This window comes from Fundulus heteroclitus, chromosome 19 (genome assembly GCF_011125445.2).
Source record: "Fundulus heteroclitus isolate FHET01 chromosome 19, MU-UCD_Fhet_4.1, whole genome shotgun sequence".
Classification (NCBI taxonomy): domain Eukaryota; kingdom Metazoa; phylum Chordata; class Actinopteri; order Cyprinodontiformes; family Fundulidae; genus Fundulus; species Fundulus heteroclitus.
In genome coordinates this window covers 365,761-381,527 of record NC_046379.1, presented here as the reverse complement: position 1 = coordinate 381,527, position 15,767 = coordinate 365,761, and the positions used below count along the sequence as shown (strand labels likewise).

The 15,767-nt window shown below is 47.4% G+C and overlaps 1 protein-coding gene across 1 annotated transcript; it reads left to right on the top strand.

The window, feature by feature from the left end:
• Nucleotides 1–4,592: 4,592 nt before the first annotated feature.
• Nucleotides 4,593–15,477, top strand: c9orf72 (C9orf72-SMCR8 complex subunit). Its single transcript, XM_036150817.1, has 10 exons — nt 4,593–4,730; nt 6,081–6,559; nt 8,445–8,540; nt 8,655–8,719; nt 9,127–9,199; nt 10,498–10,614; nt 11,266–11,501; nt 11,580–11,637; nt 12,329–12,438; nt 15,016–15,477. The coding sequence occupies exons 2-10, from the start codon at nt 6,116–6,118 to the stop codon at nt 15,200–15,202; spliced, it is 1,386 nt and encodes a 461-aa protein (XP_036006710.1). The 5' UTR covers nt 4,593–4,730; nt 6,081–6,115; the 3' UTR covers nt 15,203–15,477.
• Nucleotides 15,478–15,767: the final 290 nt, after the last annotated feature.

Sequence of the window (15,767 nt, the reverse complement as noted above, 5' to 3'; positions counted from 1 at the left end):
AATAAACGTGGTGCCTGGAAAGATTTGGGAGATGTTAAAAATCCTAAATAAACTCAAGCCGAGGACAGCATCTTATGGAGGACCAAGTCTTCCATATTTAAAAATAAATACAGAAATAAATAAATGCTCAATAAATAAATAAGCATACAATTAATTGCCACCAAATTAATAAATGTAGGTAGAAATTAAATTATACAGTGAGACATAAATGTATATATCTCTTTTAATTAGCTTATTTATTTATTTGCATTTGTAATAATTAATAATTGGTTGGTTAGCATTTTACTGCATCGGTCGAATCTACATGGCTTTTCCTCGCACTAAAGCATTGTTTAATAATGTCAATAATGTCAATAATGTTTAATAATGACAAACAGGCAGATGTTCAGTGTCCGGCCTCTTAAGGAAAGCTGCTAATAGACTGGAAGAATTAGAACGCTGTACATTTGGGATCTGAATGTTTTTCTTTGGTTTCAGATTCGGCTTTCCAGATCAGTAACTTATCGGCGGATGATTTATTCTACTAAACAGACACCTCTCTGCAACCACAGCAAGGCAGACACTGAGCTACAACCACTGTCACACAGGCACCGTTCTGCAGAAAGCCCAGCAGCAACTGGACCTCCTGATGGAGTTTCTGAATCTTTACCAGGATTCACTGAAAGCCTTCCTCTGTTTTAGGAAGCAGACAAACATTTTTACTGTTTTACTGTTACTGGTCTCACAACCAGTGACTGTTTCCATGTGTTTACGATGTTTTTATGTTTTCATGATGTAAAGCACTTTCAACCGCCTTGGAGCTGAAAGGTGCTACAAACAAACTGGACTTGTTATAAATCGTATATTGTCACTGTAACAATAACTCCTGCCTTTTATTTGCCAATTTTAAAGGTTGTTTTGTTCCTGTTCTCTGTTTTTTCCAATATGATGGGAGCTGCTGGCTTTCTTGGCCCAGTTACCTTTGTGGCAGATGGTTTGGTCTTAATTGGTCTTTTATCTGCTTAAATAACACTGAAAAAATAAAAAAATAAAATAAAAAGGGCATCCCCAGCTCCACTGAGTAGGACGTGTACTGTAGTAGGAACCATGGATCCATGCCAAGTGTTTTACCATAAAAGCAGGATTACATATCTGCTGGGATTTTTATGGATTTCTCCAAAAGAAAGTGGAATAAATTGCCTCTGTGATACGCTGCTGGTAGCAAAGTTCCTAAAACAGGAGGCTGAAGAGCTTTAGAAACTCTGAAAATGGTCAGATACATTCACATAGAAACAAAATTGTTATTTATATGTAAGGTTTCTGTGTATAAATGTAATATTTATATGTAACTGGGAGAGGGTGGGTGCCAGGCCTCCATTGAAGAAGCGAGTTTTGATCTAAATTGTGATTTCCTGGTTAAATAATGGGTAAATAAACAGATACTGAGCAGAGAGAAGCAGCCAAAGTCTAAAGGAACCAAACCTAAAGTCTGACTGATTGGAAGCAAAATACACAGAAATCAGAGCTATTTGACCTCAAATGTATTCTTCAGAACAGTGAATTCACAGCAGTGGGTTTAATACACAGAAAACCTTGGATTGTGTTCAGACGGGGCATGAGACGAGTCTCTGTCTCTAAAAGGGCGAGGGATAAAGTGGCTCTGAGAGTGAAATCACATCAGCAGGCCGGCCGGAGGCGATGCAATTTTAGAGCGGCTGCAGAGGCTTCCTGACCCTGCAAAGTTTAGCCGGAGCCACTTTGTTCTGGCCGGGTCCATTTATCGTCTGGGCTGCAGAGCTGAGGTCCGGTTCTGTCACAGGAGGACGGGCTGCACCAGCGCCACCGGCGAACAACGACACGCTGCAGTGAAACATTTCTCAAGATGAGAAATTCGATTCACTGAGCAAGAATGGAGGCAAGAAGCCGACAGATAAATGAGAGGAAATGCAGTGAGATTGTTTTTATGTGTGTTTAATACAATTTTCTCTGACTAGAGGGGTGATGGTGGCTACAAGCTCACGCTCATGAAATATCACCCAAATAATAACAGAAAGTCTGAAAATACTCAAACTTTTCCTCTTTCTCTTTACATTCTCTAACTATGAAGGTGTGGAGATCCATTCTACACAAAACTCCACAGAGTTCATCAGGGTGGGTCTCATGAATGTTTGAAATTACCAGATAGTTTATAACTTAACAAAAATAACAGCTTTATTTCAGGAGACTGACCCGTTAGTGATCAGAACCTGCACTGTGGTTCTGCTTTTCTAGAACCTTAAAGTCAGATAATTAATGTGTCTGTGTTGGTGCCACACTGACTGGCCCCCAGGGACCAATCTGGGGTAAAAGGGGGTCGCCCAGAGTGACAGACTGAGTTTTGAACCAGCAACCTCTCCAACCACTAGAATTGAAATGAAGAATCTTCACCTTGCTGTAACTCGATCGTATCAAAGAAGGCTTTTGATTTTTTTTTGTCAGTATTTGACTGAAGCTAAAAATAGTTGAAGTCTCTAAATTCCTGTGAAACATCCCACATTTGAAAACCTAATTTGTGACTCAATCAACAGTTTCTGGAGATTGAAACGAGACTTTCAGAGGGTGTTAGCACATCCTCGCTGTCAGGCGTTATCAGTGTGAACTGAAGAGCTGGGTCCATTCTCAGCTGTTGGCTGTGAAGAAGTCTCCACTGACCCACTGATCAGTTACTGCTGAGCTAACCGTACCCACCAGGAAGCGTGCCGTGCATCAGGAGGCAAGGCGGTTAAAGGATTGGACCCAGACGACTAAAACCCAAACATGGTAGCTGCCTGACGTTCACAGCCCGTCCATTTCTGGTTTAGTCGGTGAGATTTGCTGTTCTGGGCCCAAAAACGTCTCAGAGGAAATAAGAAATGGCAGCAACAGATCAGATGATGGGCATAGAAACCTCCAGGGGTCAGACAGCCAACAGCACCAGAAACACGCACCAGAGGCAGAACAATCGTGCTACATGATGTGAGCTCTGTCCAGAATCAGAGTTAGCATTCAGAGGCAGCAGCCTCAGCCGTCTCCTCTGGAAGACGCTGGATGTTGGCGACACAGACCCACACAGAGCAGCTAGCTGTCCGGCTGCCTGCAGAGAAATCTTCCCCCACCGACGACTCCAGAGGATGTGACCAACGTTTCTGTTTTTCCTGCATCATGTGCGCTTCTCAAAGAGAAAGAGGAAAACATTTTCACAACACATCTGAGGTGCCAAACTACGTAAAAAAATGCACAGTATGTTACACTGCAGCAAAGAGGACGCAGAAATGGAAAAGCTGTGAAAGAACTAAGTGCACCCCTGCAGCTTTTAAGAGGGAAAGTAACCTCCAGTGCACTGATCACCCAGTAGAGAGGTGGAGAGCTGATGAGTGCGGCTTGTTGTGGAGTCCAGCACGCCTTGCAATCATTGACTGGACCATGAACTCCTCTGTATACCAACGAAGAAAAAATGAGGCCATCTGTCAGCATATCTGCTCCTTACTTAGTTAGTGTACTTAGTTTTTCATATGCCCTCCCTGTTTGCTGAAGAAGTAACAACGGTGTGAATGTTGAGGCATGTTTTGTTAGATTTCAGTCATAGAATCAGAGAATTATTACATCTTTGTTCTGTTCTGTTATAAAGAGCCCAAAATTAAAAAGTGTCTGCCAGTCTTTTTATAATAACCTCTATCTGCATTTGATGATGAAGGACGTCTGCTGTGGAGGACCAGGAGAGTCGCTGAAAAGAGCTACAATAAATTAAAGTTTAACATTTAAATCACACAATTAGAAATCCAAATTAAAAAGCTTTCTTTAATCGCACATTTTAAGTTGCATTATTAAAGAGGACCTTCTGGCCCTGTGCCTTCTCTTAACAGTTTTCCTCCTGGCGCTGAGTTGTGGCACATGCGCGGTACCTCCTACGTTAGCCGTGGTGTCCTGATCCAAGTGTGGGTGTCTGACCCATAGACATTATATAAGATTATATTATATTATGTCTATGGTCTGACCAATGAGCAAGCTGGTTATGTCAGAGGGGCAACTGTGATTGGTTTAACAGGTTTTCAGCGTGCTAAATGGAGAGTAAAGTGAAAAGAAAATGGAAGTGGAAAAAGGAATTGTCTTTTTAAATGGAAAGGAAATGCATTTATAATCATAATCAGATTTATGAATTGTGGTTTTAAATTTTCATTGAGAAAATAAACTTTCAAATTGCAGTTTTTAACAATAATTTAATAGATTCAGAGTACAATTCCTCTTTAGTAATTCAATTTAAAATGTTCAGTTCCAAAACACGTTGGTAATTGTCTGGCTTAAATGTTAAAGTTGGAGTGTTTCTCTTTGGATGCCATGGCGGAAATAACCGGCGGCGTAATTTCAGGGGAGGAGCAGAGAGACGGAGGAGCGAGCACAGACATCATATATTAATATTAATATTTATATATTAATATATTAATATTAACATATTAATATTAATATATTAATATTATGTCTATGGGACCGAGCTGCAGTCAGCAGCAGGTTAAATCTGAAGGCAACACCACCTGCGCTCAGATAAATGCCTGATTCATACATCCACCAGCAGAGGGCGCTGCAGCCTAACGCGCTGACGTATATGTGACGTACATGTGACGTACGAGGAAGAGGAAGCTCGGACCACAACAAAGCACCGTTAAGCAGACTCCCGTCAGCAGGGTTCCCGGGAGGAGAGCTGTAGTTCGGGGATTCGGTCCAAAAGTACCGGCAAGGTGAGTTAGAACCGTGAGGTTAACTTCCGGTTTCACGGCAACCGGAGTCAGCATAGCTGCCGTCTGACGCCATTAATGCCCGCGTGACGTGTTTCGGACCCGGAGGGATTTAAACGATGCGATGCAGCTTCTGTTTCCATAAGAACGTTTAATGTTTGCGGCTGTCCTCCTCCCCTGGTTCTGCTCCCCTGGTTCTCCTCCCCTGGTTCTCCTCCTCCTCTTGTTCTCCTCCCCTGGTTCTCCTCCTCCTCCCCTGGTTCTCCTCCCTGACCCTCCAGCCTCCACCGTACTGACACCTCCAGCCCCGCCTGTCTGGTGCCGCCGTCTCCAGAACATTCTGGGTCAGAACTCGCTCCGAACTCTGCTGCTCTGGGTTAACGGGGAAAATTAAAGAAACGGAAGAAATGTATTTTTCACTCTGCGTCCCGTTTTCTGAATGTTGCATCAATTTATCATCAGATAGTGCTCCATCATCCATTCATCTATCTGTTGCTCCATCATCCATTTATTCATTCATTCATCTGTTCATCCACCCATCTATTTGTTTATTTGTTCATCCTTCCATTTATTTATTTATTCATTCATCCATCATTCTATTATTAGCAAATCCATCCATCCTTCTCACCCTCCACATCTTAAGCCACCCTCATCCATTCATCTCTCATCCATCCATCCCTCCCTCATCCATCCCTCCCTCCCTCCCTCATCCATCCCTCCCTCCCTCCCTCATCCATCCATCCATCCCTCCCTCATCCATCCAGCCCTCCCTCATCCATCCATCTCTCATCCATCCATCCAGCCCTCCCTCATCCATCCATCTCTCATCCATCCATCCATCCCTCCCTCATCCATCCATCTCTCATCCATCCATCCATCCCTCCCTCATCCATCCATCTCTCATCCATCCATCCCTCCCTCAACCATCCATCCATCCCTCCCTCATCCATCCATCCCTCATCCATCCATTCACCCCTCATCCATCCATCCCTCCCTCATCCATCCATCCCTCATCCTTCCATCCATCCCCCATCCATCCATCCATCCCTCCCTCCCTCCCTCATCCATCCCATCCCTCCCTCCCTCCCTCATCCATCCATCCTCCAGCCATCCCATCCCTCCATCCACCCTCCATCCCTCCCCATTCCCTGCATCCTTCCATCCATCCCCCATCCATCCATCCATCCCTCCCTCCCTCATCCATCCATCCCTCTCTCCCTCCACACCTAAAGCCTTCCCAGCTGTTGGTCTGACTGACTGAGGCGTTCAGGAACCTGCGTGCGTCTCAGCCTCTCTGCCTTCCTCTAACTACTTCCTGTCTCACCTCCACTACTTCCTGTCTCACCTCCACAGGTTCCGTGAAGGACGGCGTGTTGAAGGCTGCCGCCATGTCGTCCGGTCCGCCTCAGTCTCCGGCCGTAGCAAAGACGGAGGTGGCGGTGGAGGGCGACTGCCCGCTGCTGGCGGCCACCTTCGCCTACTGGGATAACATCCTGGGTCCGCGCGTACGCCACATCTGGGCTCCCCGGGGGGAGCAGCTGATGTACCTGAGCGACGGCGAGGTCACCTTCCTGGCCAATCACACGCTCAACGGAGAGATCCTGCGCAGCGCCGAGTGCGGCGCCGTGGACGTGAAGTTCTTCGTGCTGGCAGAGAAGGGCGTCATCATCGTGTCGCTGATCTTCGACGGCGAGCTGAAGGGCGATAAGAACACGTGCGCCCTGTCCATCATCCTGCCGCAGACGGAGCTGGCCTTCTACCTGCCGCTGCACGCCGTCTGCGTGGAGCGGCTGAAGCACGTCATCCGCAGGGGCCGCATCTGGATGCAGAAGGTGGGCTCTGACTGCCGCATGGCCGCCGCATGGCCGCCGCATGGCCGCCACATGGCCGCCGCCGCGCCCTGCCCTGACCCCGGGGCCGCCGCACCGCCGCTCAGGTCCACTCAGGGTCACCAATTAGCCTTAACGAGCTTTTAGACAACGACGCAGGATTCACTAACGAGTCGCTGAGGCCCGGCTCCCAGAATCAGAACCGCTTCATCAGAACTTAGAGGCAAAGAAATCCCTGCAGAGCGTCGATGACATCACAGCTGCTTCCTGTGCAGCCTGAGAGGCTTTGGTCTGTAGATGTAGGAACATCCATCCATCCATTATCCATCCATCATCCATTAATCATCCATCCATCCATCCATCATCCATTCATTCATCATCCATCCATACATCCATCCATCCTACATCCATCATCCATCCATCCATCCATCCATCCATCCTACATCCATCAGCCAGCCAGCCATCAGCCAGCCATCCAGCACCCAGCCCTCCAGCAGCCCCATCCCATCACCCATCCCTCCATCATCCATCCATCCTTCATCCATCCATCCATCATCAATCCATCCATCCATCTTACATCCATCACCCATCCATCATCCATCCATTTTTCATTCATCCATCCATCCATCCATCCATCCATCTTTCCATCCATCCATCCATCCATCCATCCTACATCCATCCATCCATCCTACATCCATCCATCCATCCATCCATCCATCCATCCACCATCCATACTCATCCATCCTTCCATCCATCCATCCATCCCTACCAATCCCCCATCCCTCACTCCTCAATCATTCCATCCATCCATCCATCCATCCATCATCCATCCATCCATCATCCATTCATCATCCATCCATCCTACATCCATCATCCATTCATCATCCATCATCCATTCATCAATCATCCCTACATCAATTATCCATCCATCCATCCATCCATCCATCCATCTGTTCATCCATCCTTCATCCCTCCTTCATCCATCCATCCATCCATCCATCGTTAAGTCTTCCCAGTGGTCAGGGCCTCCTCTCACCTCTCATCAGCTTCTTGTATCCTGGTTCTCGTTCTGCTGGTTCTGATCCGTGTTCTGGCACCAGATCTCTGACCCAGTGGTAGAACTTCACCACCAAAGCTCTCCTCCTGGGTCCAGTTCACCAGAACCAGTCAGACGAGTCCAGTTCTGGTGAAGTCGGTGGAGTTTTTACAGAACAACAGGCTGAATTTATTTTATATTTCACATCTATCACAGCTGAGGCAGGTTTATTAGTAACGCACATTTCAGCACAGAGACAATGCAAAGTGATTAAAATATAGGAAAATAAAACAGAATAAAAGTTGGAATAAAATGTAGAAACAAAATAAAATGTAAGAAAGTAGAAACTAAAAGCAAATATTAAAAACAGTTGGACTACAAAGATAAATTAATGATGTTTGAGTAAAACAGTTTAACTAGAACAAGGCAATCCTAAACAAACATGTTTTAATTTTGATTTAAAGGAACTCAGGCTTTCAGCCCTTTTCCAGTTTTCTGGGAGTTTGTTCCAGATCAGTGGAGCATAGGAACTAAATGCTGCTTCTCCATGTCTGGTTCTGGTTCTGGTTCTGGTTCTGCAGAGCAGGCTGGAGCCAGAAGACCTGAGTGGTCTGGAGGGTTGATGCCCTGATAACAAGTCTGTGATGGATTTAGGTGCTAATTCAGGGATTTATAGACTAACAGGAGGATTTTAAAGTCTATTCTCTGAAGAAGCCTGTTAAAATGTAACGTCTCACGTTTAAAGATCAGATTGGCTGTTAACTGACTCATTCTTTGTGTGACGTTTTTCTGATTTCATCGTTTCAGAGCGTTCTCTGACTGATTCATTGCCGTTCCTTCCTTTGACTTCAGGGCTACAACATCATCTCCGTGCTGAGCTTGGAGATCGCGCCCATCATGGAGCTGCTGGCCTCCATGAAGTCCCACAGCGTGCCTGAAGACGTAGACGTAAGATCAGTTAGCGCTGCGGTCCGCTGTGTTTTAACGTCTAAATGTGTGTTCATATCAGCTGTTCCTCTGACGGGGGCCTTTTCTCTCATCTGTTTGGTTCCTGCCGAGCAGATTAAAGACACGGTGCTAAATGATGATGACATCGGGGACAGCTGCCACGAGGGCTTCCTCCACAAGTAAGCAATCCGCCTCAGCCCAACGCAGACAGATGAAGAACAATGGCTGTTTAACAGCCGTCACGCCGCCAATGATGAGTGATGTGGCCGCTCTCAGCTCAAGTTCTCCACAGAGACGATGAAGAGGAGGAGGAGGAGGAGATGTTCAGCTGGCTCGGCTGCCTGTGATGATGTAGAACGTTGTTTCAGAGCTCCAGGCCGGCGTTATTATGTGAAACCGTGTTAATATTTGCTTTAACTGCAACAACGAGAGGACTTCTCCTTTCCTGCGTGCTTCTAAATCTTTCTCAGACGGCCGGATTCCAGCTCAGATGTCTCTGCAATAAGCTGTAATCATTAATTAGATCCATGCAGCTAATTAGACACTAATTGGCTGTAATTGTCTTGCATTTGTCTCCGTGTTTCAGAGCCATCAGCTCTCATCTACAGACGTGCGGCTGCTCCATCGTGGTCGGAAGCAACCCGGAGAAAATAAACAAGGTGCGTTTCACTGCCGGCCAATCAGCAGCGTTAATGGCTCGACCTGACGCCTTCAGAGCGCGGGAATAAAGGCTGTACGCCCTGAAAGCTCTCTGCTGAGGCAGCAGTAGCAGCATTCAGTTGTTTCTATTGGGCTGGGGATTCGCATTGCATTGTGGGACGTGGCGGCCATGTTGATGGCAACGCAACGTTAAAATACCTCTGACATAACGTTGTTGAACGAAGAGACGTAGAAGTAGAGTTGAGAAAGAATAGATAGAAAAAAGATGTTAAAATCCCGAAAAGGATCTGAAATTTACCGGGACACACTAAATAGAGAAATCAGGGACCGGTATGTTGACAAAATCAGCATTATTATGGAGCGCCGACGACCACTTGTTGCATATCGGACGTCTTCGGCTGCCTTGTTTGTGGTGTGAGCGCCTATACTTTATAAAAGTTCCAAAGCTACAAATCCTTGGAGTCTCATGTGCAGTTCATGAATGGATGGGTTCAGGAGCTGCAGATCATAAAGCCAGCAAACAGTGGGAACACAGTAATTCATACAAAGGTAAGCTGTGCTCAGACGGGCTCTGGCACCTGCTAACCGTTAGTGCTAACAACCACTCACGCATGTAATGTACTTTTAACTAGCTGCTATGTGTTCAAAGGTTTAGTTAGTAACGTTAACTGCCAGCCCTCCCTAAACCCTCCGGGTTTCTCACGTATTTGAGCCTTTTCCCGCTGCCGTTTTAGTATTTATGTGCTTGTATGTGGTGTCGCGGCTGAAGGAAAGAAACTGTAGGCTATAAAATAAAACCGTGCATCTTTAACTTACCAGAATGAAAATGGAGGGAACACACTCTCATTGACATCGGGATAATGTGGAAAGTTATGATCGGTAGTCTTACAGCCGCGATCCAAGCGAGCCGACGACTCTTTGTTATCTCTGACACTTGTTCTCCGTGGTTGCGCCTCCAGGCAGGAAAGCGATGGAAAGTTAACCCATTTTCTATGTTTTTCCCATGCCGATCATGTGTTGCGCTGTTACAGCCCACAATACAGCAACGGTTTACCATGGTTGAAATCAAGTTAAGGTGAAATTAATCAAATTAAAACACGGCTGAGAGAGGGAGTACAGTATGCGGTAGTCATAGGCAGTAGTCTGAGTAGCGGCGGCGGAGGCATTCAATATGGCGGCCACGGAAAGTAATACGTCATGACGACCAAGCCCTATTGGGATCAGCCTCAGCGATGGAAACGGTTTGAATGATTGTTCCTCCAGGAAGTTTCCTGATGCTCCGGCCTTCTGTCTGCAGATCGTCCGCACGCTCTGCCTCTTCCTCACGCCGGCTGAGAGGAAGAGCTCTCGCCTCTGCAGGGCCGGCTCCTCCTTCAAATACGACAGCGGCCTGTTTGTTCAGGGCCTCCTGAAGGTAGCGCGTCCTCCCTGGTAAAAGCCGTTCTACCCAAGTTCGCTTCCCAGGACTCCACTCTATATAGAATGTATCTCTATATATCTTTAATCTGTCTTATTCTAATATAATGTATATATATATATATATCTATCTGTATATATATATATATTATGATGGATCTTATCTGTTATATGTATATTCAGGTCTCTCAATATATATCAATAATGTAGTTGTATCTATATATATATATAATCTATATATCTCTCTATAACCATATTTCCTAGCTATCTCTCTTATTATATTATTATTATTATCGTTCTCTTCTTCTCTCTATCTCTATCTATACTCCTCTCCTCTATCTCTGTTTCTATCTCTATCTAGTGTATCTATATATATTATGGTCTCTCTATCTATATCTCTATCTATCTCTCTATCATCATGTATGTATCTCTCTGTATACTCTCTATATCTAGTCTGTACTATATCTCTCTCTGTCTATGTCTCTATCTCGACTCTCTCTCTCTCTCTCTCTCTATATCTCTCTCTGTTTCTCTCTCTCTCTATGGATCTGTTCTCTCTATCTCTCGCTCTCTCTCTCTCTCTCTCTCTCTGACCCTCTCTCTCTCTCTCTCTCTCTCTCTCTCTGACCCTCTCTGCTCTCCTTACCAGGACTCCACAGGCAGCTTCGTGCTGCCGTTCCGCCAGGTTCTCTACTCTCCCTACCCGACCACGCACATCGACGTGGACATCAACACGGTGAAGCAGATGCCACCGTGCCACGAGCACACCTACAACCAGCGCCGCTACATGCGCTCCGAGCTGAACGCGCTCTGGAAGACGGACAGCGAGGAGGACATTCCCCCGGAGACGGTCATCCACACCGACGAGACCTTCACCCCCGACCTGTGAGCACGTCTCTCTGGGCGCGTCGCTTTAAAACCTGTGAAATAAGAGTCTAGTTACATGAGACGTTTTCTGCCCAGGAATATATTCCAGGACGTGATGCACCAGGACACGCTGGTCAAATCCTTCATAGACGAGGTGAGCAGTCAGCAGGATGGTCACAGAGAAAATCACAGCAAGCAGCGTCGGGTCCATATGAAGTAGGAGCTGGGTGGAGGAAAGCTTTTCTGATTGGTGGAGTCAAAACTTCCCTTTCTGCTCTCTTTAGACTGCAAAACAAGACAGATTAAAGTTTACAGAAACACTCAAAGAGCATCTCTGATAGATGAGTTTGACCTTTCAGACAAATAATCTGGCTCTTGTAATTGGCTGAGAAGGCCGTGTGAGGGCCAAGGTGAGCTGAAGGTTCTGGGCGGTGAGTCCAGCGCCGGGCCTTAGCGCCGGGCCGTGGCGCCGGGCCGTGGCGCCGGGCCGTGGCGCCGGGCCGTGGCGCCGGGCCGTGGCGGCCATGATGTGGAAGCGGCTGCAGACAGCAGGCCGTCTGCTCAGATCTGCAGTTTTCAGACACATGGTGGCGGTTGCTCTGCTTCTGGACTCACTGTCAGACTCCGCCGTCTCCGGCACAGCAAACAGAAATAGTTCCTCCTCCTAAAGCTCGATGTGCCGACACAAAACGCTACGATCCGTCTCCAGCAGCACCGCTTGGTCCCAGGCTGCAGTTTTTTCTAAATCAGCAGCTTTGCTGGTCACGGTCAGAGCGTTTGGATTTATTCTCCTACTTGGAGCCGGCGACGGGTCGGACTGCTAACAGGTCCTATGTTGTTCCCAGGTGTTCATGCTGAAGCCGGGTCTGTCCCTGAGGAGCACCTACCTGGCCCAGTTCCTGCTGCTGCTCCACAGGAAGGCGCTCACGCTGCTGAAGTACATCGAGGACGAAACGTAAGAGACTTCTGTGACGCCACGCCATGCACACCAGCAGCCGTTAGCAGCCGTTAGCAGCTTTTAGCAGCCGTTAGCAGCTGTTAGTAGCCGTTAGCAGCTGTTAGTAATCGTTAGCAGCTGTTAGTAGCCGTTAGCAGCTGTTAGTAATTGTTAGCAGCTGTTAGTAATCGTTAGCAGCTGTTAGCAGCTGTTAGTAGCCGTTAGCAGCTGTTAGTAATCGTTAGCAGCTGTTAGCAGCTGTTAGTAGCCGTTAGCAGCTGTTAGTAATCGTTAGCAGCTGTTAGCAGCCGTTAGCAGTCGTTAGCAGCACTTAAGCAGCTGTTAGTAGCCGATAGCAGCTGTTAGTAATCGTTAGCAGCTGTTAGTAATCGTTAGCAGCTGTTAGTAATCGTTAGCAGCTGTTAGCAGCTGTTAGTAGCCGATAGCAGCTGTTAGTAATCGTTAGCAGCTGTTAGTAATCGTTAGCAGCTGTTAGTAATCGTTAGCAGCTGTTAGTAGCCGATAGCAGCTGTTAGCAGCTGTTAGTAATCGTTAGCAGCTGTTAGCAGCTGTTAGTAGCCGTTAGCAGCTGTTAGTAATCGTTAGCAGCTGTTAGTAATCGTTAGCAGCACTTAAGCAGCTGTTAGTAGCCGATAGCAGATGTTAGCAGCTGTTAGCAGCCGTTAGCAGCTATAAGCAGCCGTTAGCAGCCGTTAGTAGCCTTTAGCTTCTGTTAGCTAGATGCAGCGGGTCTCTGTCTCTAAGATCTGGGCCGCTCCGGTTCAGTAAGCAGACGGTTAAACGAGGATGAAGAGCTGCGTGTCAGCAGGATGAGCCTCTGATCATCCGTCCTTCACCCGACCAGAACCAGAGACAAAGGAGAACTGAAAGCTGAACACAGAAAGTATTCACACCGCTTCACTTTTTCCTCGTCGTTCTGTTACGGCCTCGTTCCCCAAATGGATTCAGTTGAAAACGACACAACATACCTAATAATCCAGTACATTAAAAACTAAGAAATCACACAAACTAGGGCTGGGCTTAAAAATAAAATCTCAAATTTTCTTAATGATTTTTCCCCTTCCTTTTCATTTAACAACAAGAAATTAAAGAAAATATTTTAAAAACCTGTCTGGGAGTTGATCTGAGTTCAAAATGCAACTAAATCCAAGCTGAGAAACAAGATGGCCGCCCTGCCGTAGTAATGAAAATATAATGTTTGCTGCTGGTGGTTTAAATAATGAGCTGAGAACAGGCTTCACTTCACTCATTAACAATAAGTAAACAAGTAAATTAAAATGCCTCTTTACAGACATGTTCAGCCTTGCTGCTATTTTGTCAGACTGGGGCGACCAGCAGGACCAGAACCCGGCCAGCATATTAACGGAGCGGCTCTGAGGGGAAATGACTTGAGTCCGTTTAGGAGGAACAGGAGAAAGTGAAGCGTTCTGAATCTGGATATGCGACACAAACAAGCCCTCCTTTAGTTCTGACGTGTCTCAGGTTCTAAACCTGTTCAGGTCCAACATTGAGGAACGCATTCCTGGTACTGATCCAACCAGGCTGAGGTCTGGACTTTGACTAGGCCGCTGCAGAAACACTTTGCAGCTGCTGTTTGTGGGACCGTGGTTCTGTTGATGACCCGGTTTGCTTCCTGGTCCAGTCAGTGCTGCCCTCTACCGCCGTGCATCAAAGCCAGACGTCTCCATCTGTCCAGAACACAGACTCCCTGCTGCCATCTTGGTTCTTTCTCCTTCAGCCCTTCTGAGCAGCTTTGACCTGCTACCTGCTACCTGCTACCTGAGGCCTGCAGAGTCTGACTCGTCTCCTGGTTTCTGGTCCTTTCAGGAGCGAGGCAGTTCCACGGTGTCGTGCTGGCAGCTTGTCCCTGACGGCCTCCTGCAGATAACAGGCAGGATTTCATGAAGCAGTGTGTAGACCAAGCAGCGCGTCAGCCAGCGTCTCCCTGATGAAGATTAAAGCCGTCAGCAACACTAATGTGTGGGTTTGAGGTGCAGCAATTAGCAGACGGCAGAACAATTAGAGCGGTGGTTTGCAGGGGAAGGAGTGATTTATCACGCCGCTGACGGGACGATTGTCTCAGAGAGGCAGCAGTCAGAGTCACAGCTGATGTGAGCTGGAGGTCGTAAATCCTCAGCGCCGTCTCTCCTGTCTGAGTGAGGAAGAGGAAGAGGAAGAGGAAGAGGAAGAGGCGCTGGATGGTGTTTTAGGATCCAGCAGGAGATCCTGGTTAGCCCCCCAGGCTCAGCGAGGTGACCCACAGAACCAGCCTCCTCTCACTGGTTCTGCTCCTTTAAGTCATCTGAGACTCCCCGCCCATCACCACGGCGACCCGGTCAGCGCTCCATCTGGGCTCCCCCCCCCCCTCCGTCTGTGCTGCCGCCTCCACAGGTCGCTGCCGGGACCTTTCCTGCTTCCTCACTCAGAATCTGGCTTTTCATCACGCCTCCAGTGATCCGGCCATCAGAGCGGCCGTGTTCACGGCGCCGTGTGTCACCGCCGCCATGACGGCGTTGATTAGGCCCGGCTGCATCCATGACGTCCACGCCTAACTCTACGCGCCTCTCTCCACAGGCAGAAGGGGAAGAAGCCGTTCCGGTCCCTCCGGAACCTGAAGGCGGACCTGGACCTGCGGGTGGAGGGAGACCTGAACATCATCATGGCGTTGGCGGAGAAGCTGAGGGCGGGGCTCCACTCCTTCGTGTTCGGCAAGCCGTTCTACACCAGCGTGCAGGAGCGCGACGTTCTCATGAGCTTCTGATTCTGCAGGTTCCTGCGTTCTGATCTTCATGAACTCTTTAACATTTTACAATCACGAATGATTTAATGTTAAATTCTGAACCCTGTAATGAATAAAGTGGAATAAAGCGGCAGCAGATGTGCATTAGGCGCTCCCTGATTGGCTCCTGAGGCTCAGGCTGCTCGCCGACGTTCATCAGATGCTTTAAATCTACAAGCTGTGTGAAACATTTCAGGAGAACCAAACTCTGTAATAAATAAATAAATAACTAAAAGTGGCTGAAATGCGCTGCTGAATGTTCAGGTTTCATACGGTTGCTCTCTGTCTCCTCCTGCTTTTTCTGGGACAGGTTCTGAGCCGGGTTTGGACCTGGTGCTGCCAACATTTCTCCTTTTGCTGCAGTTTGCCCACCTAGAGCCCATAAAGGATATTTTTATTATGTTCTATAAGCAGGTACCCGGCCGAGTAGACATCTGTGTGTTAGAACCATCCAGATTGTAGCTGCAGCGCACACAGAACCGAGCGGAGACGGATCCGGTCCTCAGGTGCAGCTCCTCCTGATCCATTCAGGTTTGCAGGACATCTT